General features: G+C 36.3%; 1 protein-coding gene across 1 annotated transcript; it reads right to left on the minus strand.

Moving 5' to 3' along the window:
- Positions 1 to 5,532: 5,532 nt before the first annotated feature.
- On the minus strand, positions 5,533 to 21,214 carry LOC126821407 (proliferation-associated protein 2G4). The gene is made up of 13 exons (XM_050549829.2): positions 21,067 to 21,214; positions 20,293 to 20,421; positions 16,905 to 17,010; positions 16,117 to 16,186; positions 15,181 to 15,273; positions 14,604 to 14,667; positions 14,293 to 14,371; positions 12,574 to 12,652; positions 10,871 to 10,949; positions 10,214 to 10,265; positions 9,305 to 9,399; positions 8,936 to 9,063; positions 5,533 to 7,683 (listed from the first exon to the last, which is right to left on the minus strand). Exons 1-13 carry the CDS (start codon positions 21,149 to 21,151, stop codon positions 7,537 to 7,539), a joined length of 1,206 nt encoding a protein of 401 aa, XP_050405786.1. The 5' UTR covers positions 21,152 to 21,214; the 3' UTR covers positions 5,533 to 7,536.
- Between the last annotated feature and the right edge of the window lie 372 nt (positions 21,215 to 21,586).

Genomic DNA, 21,586 nt, shown 5'->3' on the forward strand with positions numbered 1-21,586 from the left:
GGAAAAAAACTTCTCCTTTACTTTAAATCTATTCCAAATATATATGTTTACAGGATCATTTTGTTATACGAAAAACTAAGTGATGCGTTTCCATGGCGCTCAGTATCACTTAGTTTTTCGTATAACAAAATGATCCTGTAAACATATCTTATTTATTTTGTTTCTTATTGTGAACAATATTCAAATGGGAACACATCAATAACAACACATTTGTACACTTATGGATGTTTAATCTGTAATCAACGGTACAAAGTCAGAGGGGTCAAAACCAAAAGTACGACACAGATGTCAGTAGCGCGTACGTGTCCTCCACGGGCTCTTACGCACGCTGTGCAGCGACGTCGCATGGAATTTACCAATGTTTGAAAAAAAGGCCTGGGGCAAATTGTTCCATTCTTGGACAAGAGCAGCTTCTAAAGCAGCAATGGTGTGCATCTGTGGTCTCCGATACAGACTGCGTCCAATCTCATTCCAGACATGTTCTATCGGTGCCATGTCCGGAGACGTGGCTGGCCAGTCCAAGACATTGATGTTGTAGACGTAGTCCATACTAAAACGGGCGGTATGCGGACGTGCATTATCCTGTTGGAAGTGCTGAAGTTGTGGGTGCGCTCGAAACATCGGAACAACAATTGGTTGCAAGACATCATCACGGTAGGCTACAGCATTAACGCGACCCCTGCAAATGTGTAGGGCGGTCCGGTGATGAAATGTGAAGCCTCCCCACACCATTACCCTTCCCCCACCCCATCGATTCGTTTCGAAGACGCAACAGTCTGCAAGACGTTCCCCAAGACGTCCCCACACACGTTGACGGCCATCAGCGTGATAAAGGTGAAAGCGACTCTCATCACTGAAGAGCACACTTTGCCAGTCTACTCTTCTCCATGTCTGGTGTCCTTGAGCCCATATCAAACGCCGCTGACGGTGATGATCCCTGAGGATAGCTCCAACATAAGGTCGTTTTGCACGGAGTCATACTTCTCTTAGACGACGTCTTACGGTGTTGGCACTTACTGGTCCTTGTCTTCCGACGACTGCTGCACCTGTTCGAGTCTGGGTTGTAACGCGTTGTGGACCAGGACGTTGACGGTCACGTGTTGATCCAGTAACTCGAACACGTTCCACCAACCATACAATAGTGGACTGATGACAATTGAAGTGTCTGGCAATAGCACGTGTAGACATGCCAGCCCTGGACATTCCTATGGCTTCATTCCGTTGATTTTCAATAAGTCTCGGCATCTCTAGCTCGATTCCTTCACACGTCCAACAACAAATTAAGACAGATTGACGTTTCACAGTTCATGTACTGCACATTAATTTGAAAACATGCTTTTAAAGGGCTCACACACAATGCTGCACGTGAATATTGGGTTTTTCATGTGCATCTCCTTCAATTTTTTTTTTTTTTTTTTTGCACACGGGCCGATATTTTTTGCGTTTGGGAGCATTGTGTGAAACAATAGTTCATAGTATTGCATAATATTATATACTCAGCCAAATAAAAATTTGACACTGATGAATTTCAACAATTTTTTTTTCTGGTAAGTCAAATAAATTTTAAAGTGTTTCTAACGATAGTAAGTAGTAAGAAGCCTTTAATTTCATAAAATTGTAAAGTCACGTGGATCACGTGACTTTTGAGCATATAAAGATGAAAAACCTGAAAAACACGTGCAAACACAAACTCTTGGGGTCAATCGATGCAAGTTTGCTTAAACTGAACACGCACACGTAACTTGAACTGGAAAAACAAATTAAAATTGTTATTTTCATCTTTGTTAGAAAATGCCGCGCCTTTCAAATGTAGAACGTCTACGTGCTTTAGGTAGGCTCTATGCTGGTCAGTCTGTGGTCACTGTTGCAAGAACCTTTAATTGTTCACGCCAGACAATAATTAATCTTAGAATGAGAGTGCTTCAAACTGGAACTATTGCCGACCGCCCAAGGGCGGGAGCGCCACGTGTGACGTCACTCCAGGAAGATCAAGCAATACGATTACGTCATCTTAGAAACAGATTTGTCACTGCAACCTCCACAAGTAGAGATATGTTTGGTGGAAGGGTAACTGCAGAAACTGTTCGAAATCGCTTGCAGGCTGCTGGTCTTCGAGCTCGGAGGCCCTATAATGGACCAATATTGACACCTCTTCATCACCGTAACCGACTTGTGTGGGCCACAAGACACATAAGATTTACTCAAAGACAGTGGAATTCGGTTGTCTTTAGTGACGAATCTCGATTCACTTTGAGATTTGCCGATGGCAGGGTCTGAGTGTACCGCAGACGAGGTGAACGTTACGCTCAAGTATGCGTCAGAGAGGTTGACCGATTTGGTGGCGGCAGCGTCATGGTTTTGGGTTCTTTTTGTGCACATGGACGTTCTCCTCTTGTTGTTGTCCAAGGGAACTTAAATGCTGTCCAGTACAGTTATCAGATTTTGCAACCTGTTCTTCTTCCGTTTATGCAGAGACATGGGCTTGGACTAACGTTTCAACAAGACAATGCTCGACCCCATACAGCAATAGCTACCCAGAATTTTTTAAGAAATGCCGGTGTCTAAGTCCTGGATTGGCCGTCGCTTAGCCCCGACCTTAATACTACTGAACACATCTGGGACGAACTGGGTCGACGTGTTCGTCAGCAAGTGAATCCACCACTGACGTTGCAGGACCTTCAACATGCTCTTGCTGAGCAGTGGCGACGTCTTCCTCGGGTAGTTAAACTAATTTTCTGAGATCCATGAGAAGATGTTGTGTGGCAGTACGAGACGCTAGAGGAGGCCACACCCGTTATTAAACACTTTATTCCGATTGTTCTGCAAGTCTGTGAATTTCATTTTGGGGGGTACTGTGACATCACGAACGTTATCAATGTCAAGGACTTTCGGCGAGACGTATTCTTGCTTTCTGTTGATGTCAAGGTCGTCTGTGCACAACATAACACTATAATAGTTGCCTTAAACCAAATATTAAAAATCTAGTCCCAAAAATCCCGAGTGTCAAGTTTTTAATTTGGCTGAGTATACATACAAAACCACCTAGTAATAAAATATTTGGGAAAAAAAGTGATGCGTTTCCATGGCGCTCAGTATATTATGCTAAAAAAAGCCCCCACCCCCAATATTTCTTATTACATGTATATGTATTCTGTGTATCACCATATTATCTGCATGTACATACATGTATTGTATATTTTGTTACATGTTATATCTATGTATTCAAACTTTCTGTTTTATGAACTCGCATATATACATAAATCAAAAATACATTATGGGAGATTTTAATAGATAGTTGGCCATTCTTGCTATAACAGTTCAAAAATAGATGATGAAAGAAGAATATATTGAAAATTTCAGTCAAATTACTTTATTTTGAACAAAGTTATCACCATTGTAATTTTTGACTAGAAATAGGATTCAACTCTCTCTTCGCCGTCTCCGAGAATGGGCGATCGTTTGATTGACAGGCGTTAACTCCACCTACATAATCTCGATTATCAAGTAACGTTTTCAATGGCTGTGGTACCGTTAGCCTATTCGGTTTGAGACGGGGTTGCAATTCAATTCGTATCAAATTTATTTTTACTACAAATTAAAAATAAGACTTTTAATATATAGATAAGAATCGAAAGTTTGAAGAAATGGACCAAATCAATGAGGCATATAGCCGACTTCTTGTTAGCCTGTGTGTACTCTTGTACTGTAACTGGTAGGGCTACGTAACTCACGAAGCAGACAAATAGGAAACAGTGATCCAATGATGAGGCTGCAATTCAACTGGGGTGATGTTGGCTGCGATTTTTATCAATTTCCATAATTTTTCTGTAAACGCAAGTGACAAAAGAGCGTATAATACCGACATCCAAAGTCTCATTTTAACCACAACTAAACATAATATATCAAGGCCGTATATATCGAACTTTCAATCAAATTGATTGACATGCGGCCTCGCTTCGTACACTCTATCATTTAGCCTCGATCTAAAATTTCCGGGAGTATGACGTCAACGTAACGGTTAATCTCCGCTTACGACGCCATTTAAAAATTTAATCAATCAATGAAATCCTGTTTAAATCCAAGCCATCCGTGGGTCTACAGAGTTGATTTTGTGCTTGTTGTGTAAATAAAGATCTAATTTATAATTTCTATGACATCTTAAGCCTAAATAAAGACTTGCAATAATCAGATTTAGCTCTTGCATGATGTATGTTTAATCTTTTAACTACTGATTTGTATCCTATTATTTCCTCTATTTGGGGGGATTGGATGGCCGAATGGTTAGCACGTGCGCACTGCGCTGTATCAGTTTTTTCAGGGTCCTCCCACTGCTAAAGATCCCTACGCGCAAGCAAATTATTGAAATAAAATTGAACCATATGTTAGTCCCGAAATGATCTAGTTTGTGTTGAGTGGACGTTAAAGCCCATTTCTCTCTCTCTCCTCTATTGTAAATTATTGTGATGTGTTATTTAATGTATCAGTCCATATCTTTTGGAATATATTTTCTATGAAGGGCAAAATGTTAGAAAGGCTATTATAGCCTAATCTTCAACCCTTCTTAAAGACAGTCATTATTATTATTATTTGAAAAGCTACAGACTTGGCATGAATCGGGTTATTCCAAGTTTTGTTTATGGGAAAGCGGGAGAAATGGTGTTTAACGTCCACTCGACACAACCTAGGTTATTTCAGGACTAACATATAATTCAATTTTATTTCAATAATTCGATTGCGCGTAGGCGACCCTACTCCTTGTCACGTACAATCAAGGAATACTCTGCAGCATGTGCATAAGGTATTTTACCTTCGAACTTGAGAGGCTGTGGTCAAGTTTTATCCAATTCTATTCACGTCAACTTCTTGCTGTTCACATGATCAAAGGAGGTCCCAGTTGTTCAATTAAATATGCGCAGATAACGATGCTGTGCAATACGAGTCGCGCGAAAATTCCCAGTTCAATGTGGGTGTACAACAAAGGGAATAAAACCTCTGCAATTTCTAATAATAGACCTACGGGTGGATTAAGGACATTTAAAAATTGTGGACTATATGTATGACAAAATACTCCTATATGGTATATGGACATATAAACAGAGCAAAGTATTTTTGTATTGAGATTTTTATTTCTTTTTCCATCCATTGTTATTAATAGAAGTTTATTATTTTTCTTAAGAATACACAATTAGTTTGGATTTAATTGATCTCTGCACATTCCACTGTTAGTACATGTCAAGAATCCATTACATGAACCTATAATAAATGTTGGTCACAACTGTTGCAAATTGGCCCATTTAGTTCTGATTTCATAAATATAAAATTATGTTGTAATTATCTTTTAATAAGATATGTTTAATTCTTGGTCATTAAGAATTTAGTGCAATGCACAAAATGTTTCAATGATTTTTTGTCAAGTTATATAACAGATTCAAGTAGACAGGGTAGGGAACCCAATATGAAGACCTCAACAAGCAAATGTTTTATTATTTTCTACAAAAGAACTGTCATACAATAAATATTTTGAAGCAGCCAGTTTATAGTTTGGAAAAGTAAGAAATAAAATCTACATTATTTGAATAATCACTTTTTGCAACTTATTTTTTTTTTTTTCAAATTTAATAATTACTCTTTAATATAACAATTTCTCAAATCCCCTCACAGCTCGTATTCAAGACGCGAAGGCTGTCACTTCATTAGAATAAATCTATTTGGGAATAATAAAAATTGATAAGTGCAAACTCTCGATACTACCATTTTAAATACCATGAACAATATCCTATTCACATGAGAAAGTCTTGAAAACAATGAATATCCAAATATCTGAACAAATTTCAGATGTTAAATTACAAAAATATTTTGCCTAATGCAGCTATTTCAATAACATTTGTAGATATTTATTTCAATAAATTTAATCAAACTGCTTTTTACAAAGCGTCAAAAAATGATGCAAGTGCATGTATTTATCACGCTCCTTCAGTTCTACACAGGATTTTGAACTTTTTATCCCCTACATTGTCTAGAGGATGGGGTTTTATGACTATGTCTCGAAGAGGAATTTGGTAAGAACTAACCCTTACCAACAAATATAATATAAACAAGTGCTAGAAATCAATTTGTCTAAATAAAATATTTTTGATTAACTACTTTATTACTAGCCAGTACAGGTAGAATGGTCTTTGATTGTGGAAGATGATAAAATCCTGCACCATGACATATATATCAATATTTATGCCTTAAAAGTTGGGCTCACATTCCATGTCATCTTTTTAAGGAGTCCTGTATTAATAGTTTCCAGAGTAGCCATAATTATATTAAGTTAACTGTGGTTGTCCTGTAGATCTCAATGACAAGTTTTCTTTTCTTTATATGATTCAAGAATGTAAGTACAAATCAATGCAAAATGTGATCCCAACATTTAAGTAGAGAATTCAACATGAATCTTTAAGTGAGAAAAGACAAAACAACTTATAAAGTAACTTCCATACTCAATATCGGATGTTCAAATCATTGATTCTCCATTGAAATATATTTATCTTACCAAAATATATTCAATTCACCAAGATGTTGATAGGTTAACATTTCTGATAGATTTCTGGCAATTTAGTAGAATTTGTTTTAATTTATGTACAAAACAAAATAAATAAGATTACAATTAAAGAGAATAAAAGTTTATTTGGTGAAGTTTTAACCACTTGAGCCAAGAAAATTAGCACAGCCATACTTCACTTTCACAAATTCCTGGATGTTTCATTCAACATTTAGTGCAATTTACCTGTGTAGATTGACAAACATCGAACCAGCCGTTTCAACTATTCCCAAATAGTTTGAATTTTTTTACCAAAGACAACACAATTCATTTAACAACCACCATTCCCCACATTTCTTATAGACCTTTGTCTAGACACCCAATTTATATATTTGTGAAAGTGATGTAATGCTATATAATGTTACATAAATTCTGAAACCACGGTTTGTGATGCTACAACCCCATAACACTACATAAATTCTAAACAAATAGATGTTTTATACATTTGGTAGTGCAAAATAGCACTGAATAATTTGTAACAAGAAAAACAGTTTCGCATTTTGCTGTAATAAAAAATTCACAAAATGGAGGACTTCTTTTTTAACTAGCACTTAACAATTTTAACAAACGTTTTATCTCTGAATGGTTTTTTTGCTTTCATTGGGCACATTTGTCGACACACAAGAACTGCACCTGTTTCTGTTGAACTCATCAAATAAAGTCCTTTGGCATTTTATTATCCATATTTGTGAAGCATTTAATTGATCAATCAACGGACATCTTCAATCAATCCCTTTTCAGGCAGACTTACTGAATTTATAAATCAGAACACCTTAAATGTAGAAGATGCAATCCATAGAGCAGTCCAAAGAACTTGTCTTAAGCAATTCTGCATGACGACCAATGTGTCAAATAATAAACCACCACAAAAAGCAACCAAATACAAAACCATGGGATCCCCATTTTTCATAATATTCGTACTCAAGATGTCAAAAGCCCTAAAGCATCAATTATTTGGCGGGATTGTCTCCCCCTGCACCTGCAGCAGCACCTGCTTCAGGATTTGATGCAGCAGCCTCAGCCTCTTGAGCAGCAGCACTGGCAGCTTTCTTCATATTTTTCTTAGATTTAACAAATACATCAGTGGCCAATAATGTCTGAAAAAAAAAATTAGCAGTACTTTTATTTTTCAACAGTAATAAAATAAATGGAACATAAAATTAAAGACTTTATTTTGTTTAGAAATTTCAATACAACATACCAAATCTTTCTTAGCTTTAGAATTCCAACAAAAGCATTCAATTCAACTTCTATAATAATAAAGCCATGGGACATATTCAAGAAAACTTAAAACTAAACCCAAGGAGTCAGTATCTCATTGTTCAGTTTTTAGAATAAAACCCCATTAATTGGATGGATGTCAGTGACTTGGCATACATTGAATAAATTTAATAACTAAAATTTGATAACAAGTGACTTCTTGTTTAATTTTTTAAAATATGAAATAGCCATATTTTGATCTATTTTCTTGTGTTACAATACAATGGAAACATTTCAGTTAGATGAAATTTGATTTGCTTGGAGTCCACTGTTAGTTTTGACAACAAAAAATTTGTGACATCACTGACAAGTCTGACTGTTTATGTCGGGTACTAACAGCTCTCTATTAAACAGAAATAAATTCACTTGCTGAGTTAGACAGTTTCGACAAGATTATCGAAAGTGAAAGTACTGGGAATACCCACCAGAGTCCAGTCGAGATAGGTAAATTCGGTACCGGTAATTTATTGATCTTCAAGGAAATAATAGTGGTCCCGACATCGCTAGCCATTTTGAAAGGCGTGCATAATTTAGTACACAAGATATGATTGGACAATACATGAATAATAATGACATGTGTTATAATTTTAGCCAATGAAAAAATTGATTATTCAGGTTCGCGGTTAAATATTAGTGACTGTCTTACAGTTTATAACATGCTTTCCAATTAGCCAAAATGACCATAACATGCTCCATTTTGTGGAATTCATCCAATCAAATACAGGGTAACTTATTCCACGGTTTGGGGACCCCTACATGTGTATTAACATCTTTAATTCATAACGAGGAATAAACAACGAGAATTGACTTCTGATGTTTGGTAGAATTTTATTTAGATGTTATTAACGTAATTTTTTTTTTGTGTGTTAAAAAGCTAAGAGCATGATTTTCGGGGTCCTCGACCTAAGCGCACATGCAAGGAGAAACAAGGAATCAATTCAACACGGCTTAAATAGATCACACAAATGACAATTATAATCGAAGTGTTCACGTCCCAAAGGCTGAGCAGAAAATGCAAATTAGGACAACTACCCCTTTACCCAAGACAGATATACAAGCATGTTTTTGAAAAATATAATTAATTGCTACCTTAAGTTCCTCATCTTGAATAGAATGTTCACTTTCATACAGCGTAGGATCAAAGGGTAATTCTGTGGCCTGTACTGTACCATTAGGCATTAAAACAACCGTAAACTTAAACTGAGCTACAAGTTCACCTGAAATACAATGATCACATATTGATTAATTCAATACCAAATACACAAATTAAAATATTGTAGATATACAATAAATGTACATAGCATCTAGGGTTACTTTTCTGGAGGGTTGGAATCTCTGTCAATACTTCTATTTAACTTACAAATGAAATTCTTCCACAAAAGTTTAATAGTTAACTGTAAGTTGCGATTACACAATAAAAACATCAAATTATAATAATAAATTTGTGTTACTGCATACCTTCTTTTTCATATAGTACATTGAATGGCTGCATTACATCATGTTTATAACACTCTACAACACCCATTCTAGCTGTCTTCTCATCTTCGCATAAACTATAATAATAAAAAATACAATTAATAATGACTTTATTTTATTATATCAGTCATGTCTTCTGTGATCTATGCTGAACAGTATGTAAATGTATTTTATAGCCTAGTTTATTTCACACGGGGGTCACAGTGGCTAAGTGGGTAAGGCGCTGGCTCGCTAGCCTGGAGGTCGGGTGTTCGATCCCTGCATTGGCCGAGAAAGTTCATCCCGATTTTCCGGCGTGGTTTCCCCTTGTCAGTGATGCAGGACGGAGGGTCTGACAAGGACAGCTGTCTAGTCATTCGGATGAGACGAAAAACCGAGATCCCGTGTACACATTGGCGTGCACATAAAAGATCCCTTGACAGTTGGAATTCAATATAAGAGTAGGTCGTAGTGTGGCTGTCCGGGCAAAATTTCCCTCATAGCACACTGTATGGCGTATGCCCGTCTTCATTAGCCCAGTTCGGAGCAAAACAGTAGGACGTTAAACCCCATTTCATTTATTTCACACAAAGCTCAAAGTTAAGACGGTATGACTCGACACCGTAACTCAATATAGTGATCCAAGATGTTTCAGCTCTTTTACATACAGGTGTTCAGTCAGTGGTCAAAATCAGCTATACTCACAATGGCATGTTACAAAATTATACAGACATCCATTATCAATGCAATGTTTCAAATGGACATTCTGATGACTAGCACAGAGGTCAGACAATATAAATTATACGGTAAACAAAAACAATTGAAGTTCACATAGTATATGGGTCACAAATGGCACCAGTCATGGTAATCGTAATGTTATTCAGATAAAAAAAATAATTATAAAATACATACCTTAATGAGAAAGGAAGAAAACCAAATTTTTTATTGACTTCGGTTAAAAATTCTAGAAAAAGAAGTGATTACTTTATTAAACATACATTATGCAAGAGCTAAATCTGCCAATTGCAGGTCTTTCTTTAGGCCGGAAATGTTATCTAAATTATTAATTAACTTATCCAGACCATAATCAACTCTCAATGGCATCGCTAGCCTGCGATATTTACTGGATTAGAACTTGATCTGCTGCTTCTGATTAAATCAAAAAATGGATAATCGAGACTATGTTTTTCATCGTACCGACTTTAGTAATGATGATCGAAACTAGGCCCAAAATTCAATCGCTAAATACTCTGTTCGGGATGGATAAATATATCAGAAATTTTCAGCAAATTCCCTTTACATTATCTAGTTTTTAACTATTATAGTGAGAACTACCAGTTCTTTATATAATCTCCAATAATGTATCTTTAATCAATTCAAATAACATTAGCAAGACCTTTTCATTAAAAATTATCTTGCATACATAACTGAAATCTGACATAAGTTCCAAATTTTAAGTTCTGATTTCTGTCAAACTTATATTTTAAGACAGATCTGAACTGAAACAGCTAGACTATGAGTCAGAAATTTTTTAATAAATCAGCTAATGAACAATAGTGACCAACTTACGTCTGGATGTTCTCATCTTTAGTTGATAACTACAATCCCTCTTTTTATAAACAGTGGTCCTGGTGTCCATGTCTTTGCCCTACAGCACAAATAATTCATGGCATTTACATATATACTATTCAAAAAAAGTAGGGGATATTTGATTTTGGGGGTATAATACTAAAATATGCAAATGACTACGAAAAAAGTCACTATAGAACCTAACAGAAGAAACATTTCCAGTTACATGTGACGCCCAAACGCACCAATAGCTACCGCATGGAATGCAGGTGATGCTTGGGATCATCATGGGGGTCCAACCCAAGATTTGCACGACTCTGACTTTGAATGTTACAGTCATTGTGGCATTGAATTCCAGGGTGGAAACATCAGTTTAATTGTTTTAGTGACCAGAAAACAAATTTTGATATGCGTCGGCTTACCCAAAATGAAAGGTTACGTGCCCTTGGCATGCTACAGATCGGCACAACACAGGCGGTTGTGGCGCGGACGATGAATGTTTCTCAGTCTGTCATAAGCAGGCTATGGTCCAGATACCGTGATACACAATCTGTACAGGACAGACCACGCTCAGGTCGACCAAGGGCGACAACTCAAGCCCAGGATCGATTTATCCGTACCTTGGCCTTGAGAAATCGTGTCATTACAGCAAATCAGATCAGCGCTCGTCTTCAAACAGACACTGGTGTGAGAGTGAGTGGCCAGACGATTCAGAATCGACTGCATAGGGGTCACCTTTGCGCCCGACGTCCTCGCGTGATCCCTTGTTTGAGAGATCATCACATTCAGGCAAGACGTCGTTGGTGTAGGGATCGTCAACACTGGGATAATCGACGCTGGAGCAATGTGATGTTTTCAGATGAGTCAAGGTTCACTGTTGATTTTTTGGACAGACGTAGGAGGGTGTGGCGTCGTCGAAACGAGCGCTTCCAAAACGTTAACGTCATCAGACATGATCGATTTGGGGGTGGTTCTGTTATGGTGTGGGGAGGCATCACTGTTGCTGGAAGAACGGCTTTACATGTTGTTGCAGGGCGTGTTACAGGCCAGTACTACCGGGACAACATCTTGGCAGTCCATGTTGTGCCGTTCGCACGACGTCATGGCCGCCGTTTCATCTTCCAGGATGACAATGCAAGATGTCACAGGGCCAGGATCGTTACAGGTTACCTGTCTGGGACATGCTTGGGCAGAGGTTACGTCAACGTCAACAACGTCCTGCCAATGTCCAAGAACTTGCTGCTGCGTTGCAACAGGAATGGGACAATCTGGACCAAAACGACCGTAGACGTCTCATTAGGAGTATGCCACGTCGGATCAATGCTTGTTTGGCAAACAGAAGAGGATTTACCCGTTACTGACTTGGTTGTGATGCTGTGGTAACTTTGCTGTTTGACCCCGGGTATCATTTTGCCCTTATAATGGTCAGTCTGTGCCTTACTTAGTCTAACGATCATTTGGAATAAATCGATGAATGTGAACTTCATTTCATTTTGTCATTTGTTTCTTCGTCAGTTTCATTAGGTGACTTTAATAACACTTAAAAATCAAATATCCCCTACTTTTTTTGAATAGTATAATATTGAGAAATTAACAATTACTTCCAACTATGAAAATCATTTTTAAATTTTAAATATTCTTGAGACAATCATTTAAAAACTGATTTGTAATAATTGTAATATTGTTTAAATATTGAAACCTACCTTTCCTTTACCAGTACTGACAAGAACATCTACACCATAAACTTCATGTACTTCAAACGTACATTTCTCTAATTCTTTTCTACAAACACAACATTTACAGTTACAATTTGATCATTCGTTTATACAAACTTATCTTTTTGCAATTTAAGATCAAAGTTAACTTGAACATTTCAGCATAAAATATTATTTTCTTCCAAAATTATCTGAGCATCATTTCTATGCATTTGATATCTTATAGACAACTTAGTTTCTAAACATCATTTGAACAAATCCTTGCAAACTACAATATAGTCCAAAAATTCATGGGTTCCATGTCGGCCGAATATGCCAGTCTAGACCTTGAGCTATGTAAAATGGCCGTAACTAGATCTGACCCATCTATCATTTTGCCCGCCAGAAAAATAGCCTTTTTTTCAAAACCCAATTTTTAAACATGGCTAGGTTCAACCTCTACTATAACTATAAATTTGTATGGCCAGTACAGAATAATGCACACATTTTGAATCCACATAATCTCATGATTGGTGTGATAAAAATGTATACAGTCATCAACAGATTATACTAAGTGTTGTGTTGGTAATTAATGATGAGTGTCTGGTAGTAGAACAATAAAAGTAGATTGATATGTGGAAATTTTATCAAAGGCGTGAAGCGGTTCATTCAAAGTTATTGCATTACCACTCAAAATTATCCAGGTCAGGGTGTTTTCTATAGAACATGTGGTAACACGTGTTAAGCTACTGGGATGATTTTTCAATGGCCAATTCAGCTATTTCGATTATTTAAGTAGCCAAAAGGAAATATTTCATTAATTAATAACTATCCAAACTCTTACTAATATTTCAGTTTTTAAATCCAAAATTTAATTTTTTGTGTACCCCATGCTGAAAAAGTGGTATAGACACGTGAATTCACAATACCCTACCCTCTATATATATATTTGTGACTGTCGTTTGTCTGTTCGGGGTTGGCGGCTACACTAGGTCTGCCCCGAGTCTGAAATTTGGGGTATAGGGTAAGCTCGGACCGGGGAGTAACATAGGCCAGGTGGCGTTACTCTACCACTTCCGGTTTCGGAGTTATGACCCCCGAGTGAAGTCGGTCTGTTCGGGGTTGGCGGCTACACTAGGTCTGCCCCGAGTCTGAAATTTGGGGTATAGGGGTAGCTCGGACCGGGAAGTAACATAGGCCAGGTGGTGTTAGTCTACCACTTCCGGTTTCAGAGTTATGACCCCCGAGCGAAGCCGGTCTGTAATTTGGGGTATAGGGGTAGCTCGGACCGGGGAGTAACATAGACCAGGTGGCGTTAGTCTGACACTTCCGGTTTCGGAGTTATGACCCTGAGCGAAGCCGGGTATCCTGCTAGTAAATAATAAACATGAAATATGAATATATTTTGCAAAGTTTAGTGCATTATAAAAAATGACCAATAGTGAAAATTTTTAAGTGGAATCCCTGGTTTAATTGATAAGTTGTAAACATTGCAAAGATCTTTTAATTGGCCTTTTATTAATCAGATGGAATGCAATCAGTGAGATTATCTACATTTTAATTTGTTTTTCTTCGATTTATTTTAAAAAATTAATTTCCATACATTAGTGAGTGGATTAAGCCATTTGATATTTCAAAACAATGCAAATGGTACATTGACTTTAGAATTCAACTGTGGTTGCCATTGAAACAATTGGACATTGAGTAAACAAAAGTATGAAATCTTACTTCTGTAAATCTGATGGATTAATTATAAAAGCTTTCTCTCCATCAATTACATTCCTCTTTAACTGGTGTGATAACATACCTGTAATAAACAAAATTAGATATGGATTATACTATTTATAACCAGGATTAAATGAGATTCATGAATTAATATCCAGTCAGCACATATTTTTCAAAACATTTTATGCCTAACATGATAGGCTATTATTTGTATTGCATTATAAGATAAGATTTATTTTTGTAAATTTGGCCTAGGCAGAAGAGTTTCAAGTCTGGTCGTTTTAAAATTCAATACCAATGTACATAGTTTGTACCTTCAATAGGTTTACAATCAAACGACTCTGCTACTTTCTGTATCGTTTCTGTTACTGTAAAATTCTGAAAAGGAGAAAAAATCCATAGATATCTCTATGTCAACATAAATATACAAGTAAATAACTGTTTACTTAGTTTTGCCACATTTACTATTTTTCCACATCCAATTATATGGTAGACAAATTTGTGAAAGTATTTATTTTTACACGATTTCATTTATGAAAAGACTAATACAATAACTAAATATTCAACCTTCCCTGCCCTTTTAAACATTAGTTCAATGTCCAAAAAATCTATACCCAAAGAGGAACAGGGATTACAGTTCACTTCAGATTAGCCCTATATTATGGTATGTTTTTATTTCGATAATTTTCTAGCAAGCATGGATTTTAAGCAGTGAGATGGAAACAAGATTCTCCTGGAGGCACGCCACAAGGTTTGGAAGTCAACCCTACTCCTCGTTATGTACAACACTTTGTTCAAAACCACACCATTTCGACTCAATGACAGCCCCCCTTTTTTTAAACAATATTTTTACTCTGGATGTCTGAATGGGATTGGGTACCCTCAACTTACTTCATTACCGGGTTTAACTAATCTTAAAGCAGCTTGTGAGGCATTGTAAGCAGCCAATATAACATCAGCCTTACGACCTTTAACCTTGTTTTCCTGTTAAATAAAAATATAAAATATGATAATAGTCATTGGATCACGTAAAAAGTATTATGTATGCAATGAGAACAAAACATAAGTCAGAACAATTCCCATGAAAGCAGCATGAAGAGCATAAGTGAGAGTGCTTTTTACCAGATCTGTATGTACATGTAGTACAGTGGTTCAGACTCAAATTTTTGTCCTTATAAAAACTGACCCACTTATCTGTCTGATTGCATCTTCCAGAAATTTTCTTAAGTGTGCAAAGTTTAGTCCCTCGCACGTGGGTTCAGAGGTCGCAGCAAATATACGTCACACAAGGTATTTTACAAACATGTATTGGTATATAAAGCCAAGTAAAAAATACACTCATTACGCACTTCAACTTTATTTAATAGCGAACGTGAGCAAAGATTTCCATTGCACTGTTTGATTTATTTTTTGATTTTGGCGATTTGGGTAATTTTAGTGCAGAGCTAGACGTGTTCAGTTATTAAAACAAGAAATTAAACACTTACAAATTAGATGATTCTTGGTGATTTTAAATGATTTTAATGAATTTTCAAACAAAGTTTGGATATTGGATGAATGTTTAAGAAATCAATGCTAAACAAGATTAAATGATACCTGGGTTAAAATCATAAAGTTTAAAATTATAAATTTTAAGAGTGATCAACAGCCTGCCTCTTATGATAATAATTGACTTTTACCAAGGGGAGCTACCAATAGCATACCTTACGAGGCCATGATGGTTTTGAGACTAATAAGAAAATAATATTCCTTTAATAAACAAACAGAACCACAGCTGACTCAAAACTCAATTTGTAATTGCTTCCAACTAAATTCACCAATACTTACAGGAGTAGCTCCAACTACTACTGTGTAAGCAGCAACAGCTATATATCCATCTATCTGAGCTCCTAAATCACTGAAATAATAATATTTGTTGCATAACCTCGAAGTACACAGTCCCAGAACATATCAATTAGTATTACCACCTTACAAAATGTGCCACCTCAAGAAATTAAATCCTACAGTAATTAATATTGGGAAAATGGTTAGGCTTTGTAAGATTTAGATATTTAACCGGATAAAAAAGAATAGGGAGGTGGGAGAGAGAGATCAAGTAAAGAAGGGCATACACCATACAGTGTGCCATGAGGGAATTTTTGCCCGGGCAGCGGCACTACGGCCTACTCTTATATCAAATTCCAAGTCCCAGGGGATCTTTTACGTGCACACCAATGTATACGGGACCTCGTTTTTTTGTCACATCCAAAAAACTTGACATTGTAATACCCTCCCCGTCCTGCACCACTAACAAGGGGGAAACCACGTCGGAAAATCCCAATGAACTTTCTTGGTCAATCCCGGGATCAAACACGCGACCTCCAGGTTAGCAAGCCAGCATCTTACCCACTGTGGCTCTGACCAATTAACATGGTATTTCATTGACTCACATCATTGCAGGGTTTTTTTTAGTTAGCAGTGGGAAAGAGTAGAAGAATCTGGGTTAAATAACAAACACACTTGTGATGGTAGTTTCAATGGCTAAGTCCACCAATTTTTTAAGTGCATGTTTCAAACACAATGCCTGTAAAGATTCTAAAGAACTGAACAAAATAGTACAAAAGTTGGGGACTTACACTTTAACTAAGTCACCATCTTGAAGTGTGACATCAGGATCTGTCTTCAAAGGGCTAAAATGACAGATACAATTATTGACTGAAAGGCATACTGGAAATGCAATACCTGAAAAATAAAAAAAATTGGATCTCGCATTACAGCTATACTAAAGGTTTAATCTCGACTTTGAAGTATTAAGATCATTTCAGAACATGATATGTCTCCATTTTAGGATAGCAAAATACACCCACATTTCCATGTAGGCTTATAAAAATATTAGAAGGCAGCTACATACGATTGGTTAACTTAAATGAAAACTACTAAGTAGAAATTACAAGAGATGGCACAATGTAAATTTCCAAATGAATGTTGAAAGAAAAATTTAATTTGATTGAATTTTCTAGAACTTATGATTGAATAGGGTTATGTTATATAATACAAGTTATACTTTTTTAATATATGGCCAGGCTTACATACAAGACTATAGCATCGCCAACACTGCAATATATGTCCACATTCCTGCTTTCATTGATATGGTACTTTTTAAAATGAAGAAAATGATATATAAAATAGCTTCACTGACTGTAATATGACAAGTGGCAAAAAGGGCTAGGCGTTGGGTTTGTTTTGCCAAATTAGGGACTAAATATTAACAGGGGGGCGGGACATGCACAAAAAAAAAAGTTGCGGTCTTTCCGGTATAAGGATCAAGCCAACAGTGAGGCTGATGTTCTCCGCTTAAATCACAAAATAAATAGACGACACATACTAATCACACATTTATTTTTTTCAAAAGTATCAAGAAATCAAACTGATTAACAACTATACACTTAAGTGTCATCACTCTCTATCAGATAGAAACAAAGTTATCTTGTCTCAAAGCATCAGCAAATGAAATGGCTTAGCTCTGCTTAGCTTTAACTCGAAATGTTAATCATTGAACTCAGTAACGAACATCTACATCAAGTTTAAACATTCTACATGTACCTCAATTAAAAGCAGAGTTGTTATGTTTCAAAGTCTTGACCAATCAAATTGCTTATCGCTCCTTAGCCTAAGCAGAAAAATCTCATCATTGAACTTAGTCAAGGTAATGATATAATGAATCTATGCTCAGAGTTTCATCACTCACAAAGTTATCGTGCCCCAAAGCATCAACCAGACAACCAATCAGATTGTTATCTCCGATCTCCATCAAGGCATTGACCTAATGAACACCTACACCAAGTTTGAAGATTCTAGCTCAATTAGGAGGAGAGTTATTGTGTTCCAAAGTCTCGACCAATCAAATTGCTTATCGCACTACTTACCCTGAGCAGAAAACATTCATTATTGAACTTAGTCAAGGTATTGATGTAATTAAACTATACACCAAGTTTTACCACTCAATTAGAACTAAAGTAATTGTGTCCCAAAGCATCAACCAATCAAATTGCTTATCTCTGCTTACCCTAAGCAGAAAATGCTCATCTTCGTACTAATAAACACCTACATCAAGCTCAATATAGAGAGTTATTGTGTCCCGAAAAGTGACGACAGACCCATTTTAATAGTCCATTGCTTTCTTCAAAAGGCTGGGGACAACAAAATAAAAATAGGATTTTGAAATGACGGCCGAATAATTCTGTGACTTTATCTTGATTAACTCCTGGGAAAACGTTTTCGTGATATCAATACTGTACCACATTCAATGTTAAAGCATGGATTTTGAGGTTATTTCAATTGAAGTCTGCGCCCTCGATCTCTTTAAATGGAGAATACTTTCAGTCATACTTCTCGGGAAAGATAAAATAGTCCACTGGAGAAGGCATTTTGGTCGTAAGAGAGATTGACAGCAAAATTGCAGAATAACAATTTAACAATCTAGTATTCAGTGCCATTCATGATTGTCAATAGTGTTTTCCGTGGTTACATACTTGATAGCTGGGTCTAGTCTTCAGTTCCTTTCCAAGAAACAATAGTTAGGCCAAAAAAAATGAGGGTTCTGTGTCCTGTAATGGATGGAAAATAGGGTTGGGTCGCATTTTTTTTTCTTTCTTTTTTTAATGTTAAATTGTTAGATCTAGTAGATCTACATACTTGTTAGCTGGGTCTAGTCTTCAGTTCCTTTCCAAGAAACAATAGTTAGGCCAAAAAAAATGAGGGTTCTGTGTCCTGTAATGGATGGAAAATAGGGTCGGGTCGCATTTTTTTTTCTTTCTTTTTTTAATGTTAAATTGTTAGATCTAGTAGATCTACCGTAGAATAATATTCTTTGTGAAAATCTTTAATTTTATGTTAGGTTGAGTCGGCGCAGGGGAGCATGAAGCACGAATAGATTGGTGGATGGAGTTCTTGGATAATTGTTTAAAATGTGTCAGAGGCTAGTTTATGAAATTAAATATTCTCTTAGGGGCAAATAAATATTTTGTATGCCTATTTCAGTCGACTACTGTCGAGTAACTATGAGTGATAGACGCTTGACACCAATAAAAAAGTTGAAGGGGATAAGTTGGATAATTGTTTAAAATGTGTCAGAGGCTAGTTTATGATTTAAATATTCTCTTAGGGGCAAATGGAATTCTTAATCGCTCTATGCTAAAAAAAAAAAATAGCGGAGGCCATTTTGTTCAAGGGAAAGAACTTGCGATGAAAACTTAAAAAATCATATCGTGCCGTTGCACGAAATAGGTCCGTAATAAATTTATTTGTCATGTTGTAAATACCAATCGGGCAGATCATATCCACCTGTTTGAAATATAAGTTCACCTGTTTTTGTCCAATCGCGTGCCGTCACTTATGGTAGTTCTTAACCCTTAACCGGTCAACGTCATTTTCACGTCATGACGTCAAGTGGTCAGGCTAAATAAATATTTTGTATGCCTATTTCAGTCGACTACTGTCGAGTAACTATGAGTGATAGATGCTTGACACCAATAAAAAAGTTGAAGGGGATAAGTTGATCTATAATTTGCAAATCATTCCAAGTCCTTTTCATCAAAAATATCGTCTTCAGAATCGATGTCATCGATATAATCCGAGTCGGAATCATTCATAAGTATTTCAACCACTTAGAGCGTCTTTAACGTTCCCGACATCGTTAAATCACGTTTTTCGTCAAAAAATGTTAAACAAAGACATGTTTTTCTCAATGCCCTTGACAAGACAACTCCCTGTCTGACACGCATGCGTTACCATATCAATTAATTATGAAACTAAATAGGTCGGTTGGGTTACCGGAAACAGAACATTTTTTTTTTGGGGGGGGGGGGCTTAATTCTCTCGATCGAAAGGTAATATGAACATGCGGAAATTATTATTTTTATTTATTTTAAAACGTGGCAGTATCAGATTCATATATTTTGTGTGGCCAAATCAGGGGATGAAGTAAGTATGACAAAGTACAGGAAAAGTATTGCTGAAATATACCTTTCTTTATTGATTTTTCTTTTTTGTATATTTTTGATGTTTCTTCTAGAATTCTATTGTTGCCATAACCACAAATTTCATGAACTGAGGCACCAGGCTGTATCTTTTGCAAAATTTCTCCAAAAACAGCTGCAAAAAAAGAAAAGTACATGTAACTTCATTAATTTGACAAACATCATAAACATGAGCCTCACACTAGTATTGCACACTATTGTGAAATAGGTCCAGTTAATAATACTGATTAGGCCTAATAAAATTAATGTTTGTAAGTACAAATAATAAATGCTAGTGACTGGTAAACCGGATTATATAATTATGCTAACCATATAATCTATTGAGATATGAATCATGAAAGTGACACATTATGTATGAACCATATGTGACCTAGCAATGTGCCAATTGAATGTGTCCTGTCCATTCAACTCATGACTTCCCTCACAAACATAAGTTATAACATTTTTCTTTTTGTAGAAATATAAAAAAATATAAGTAAATTTTATTCAAACATCATTAATAACTGTTGGTAATTGTCTACAAAAAAGATACACATGTTCACATATTAAAATCATGTCAAATATATCTGAAAATTCGATAGATAAGCCTCATCCGTCCACAAATGTTGTTATTTTACAGAAACGGCATGGGGACCGCATGGCTTCCAACCAGCTTGAACAATACCGGCCATTTATCCATGAAATGTAATCAAGTCGCTTCACGATTTCATGAAAACTTTATATATTCTAATTCCCTGTAATAGTTGCAAACTTTCCATACTTTTGACAATGACCCCAGCGGCTTTATATTTCTTTAAAACGTCTTGTTTTGCTGGAGTTGGTTCTTGCTCTTCAGAATCCGCCATTTTGCTTTCTGTACAGGTGACCAGAATGCAACGCGACGCGCGAAATGAACTTGAAAAAAAAAAATAATTCGGAAGTCATAATTTCCTTTCCTTCCGATCGTCAAAAAATGGAATAGTCTCCCCTTTCCCCTAATGTCTAAATCGAAATGAAATGTGTGTAGGAAATAGCTTTATTTAACGTCCGCGTCCACCGAGTTGATATCGCAGACAAAAATTAAATGTGTGTGAAATTATAGGTTTATTTAATGCCCGCTTCTACCGAGGTGATATCGCAGAAAATTAAATGAAATGAAATACAGTCCGTCCGTAAACAATTTGTTTGTGGACACTCTACTACTGTACTAACTAGGTCACAATTTTTACCCGATTTTGACAAAACTTGAAAGATCTCGGTTCCTTTCGATATTGACATGTATCGGACCATAACTTCATGGA

The sequence above is a fragment of the Patella vulgata genome, chromosome 5 (genome assembly GCF_932274485.2).
Source record: "Patella vulgata chromosome 5, xgPatVulg1.2, whole genome shotgun sequence".
In the NCBI taxonomy this organism is placed as follows: domain Eukaryota; kingdom Metazoa; phylum Mollusca; class Gastropoda; family Patellidae; genus Patella; species Patella vulgata.

What these genes read in the sequence shown, in the direction of transcription:
- LOC126821407 (XM_050549829.2), bottom strand. Translation starts at nt 21,151, where the DNA reads ATGGCGGATTCTGAAGAGCAAGAACCAACTCCAGCAAAACAAGACGTT. An exon ending in CGCTGGGGTCATTGTCAAAA is followed by an intron (nt 20,422 to 21,066) that starts GTATGGAAAGTT and finishes CTTTTTTTGCAG; the next exon opens with CTGTTTTTGGAGAAATTTTG. An exon ending in TCAGTACTGGTAAAGGAAAG is followed by an intron (nt 10,950 to 12,573) that starts GTAGGTTTCAAT and finishes TTTGTGCTGTAG; the next exon opens with GGCAAAGACATGGACACCAG.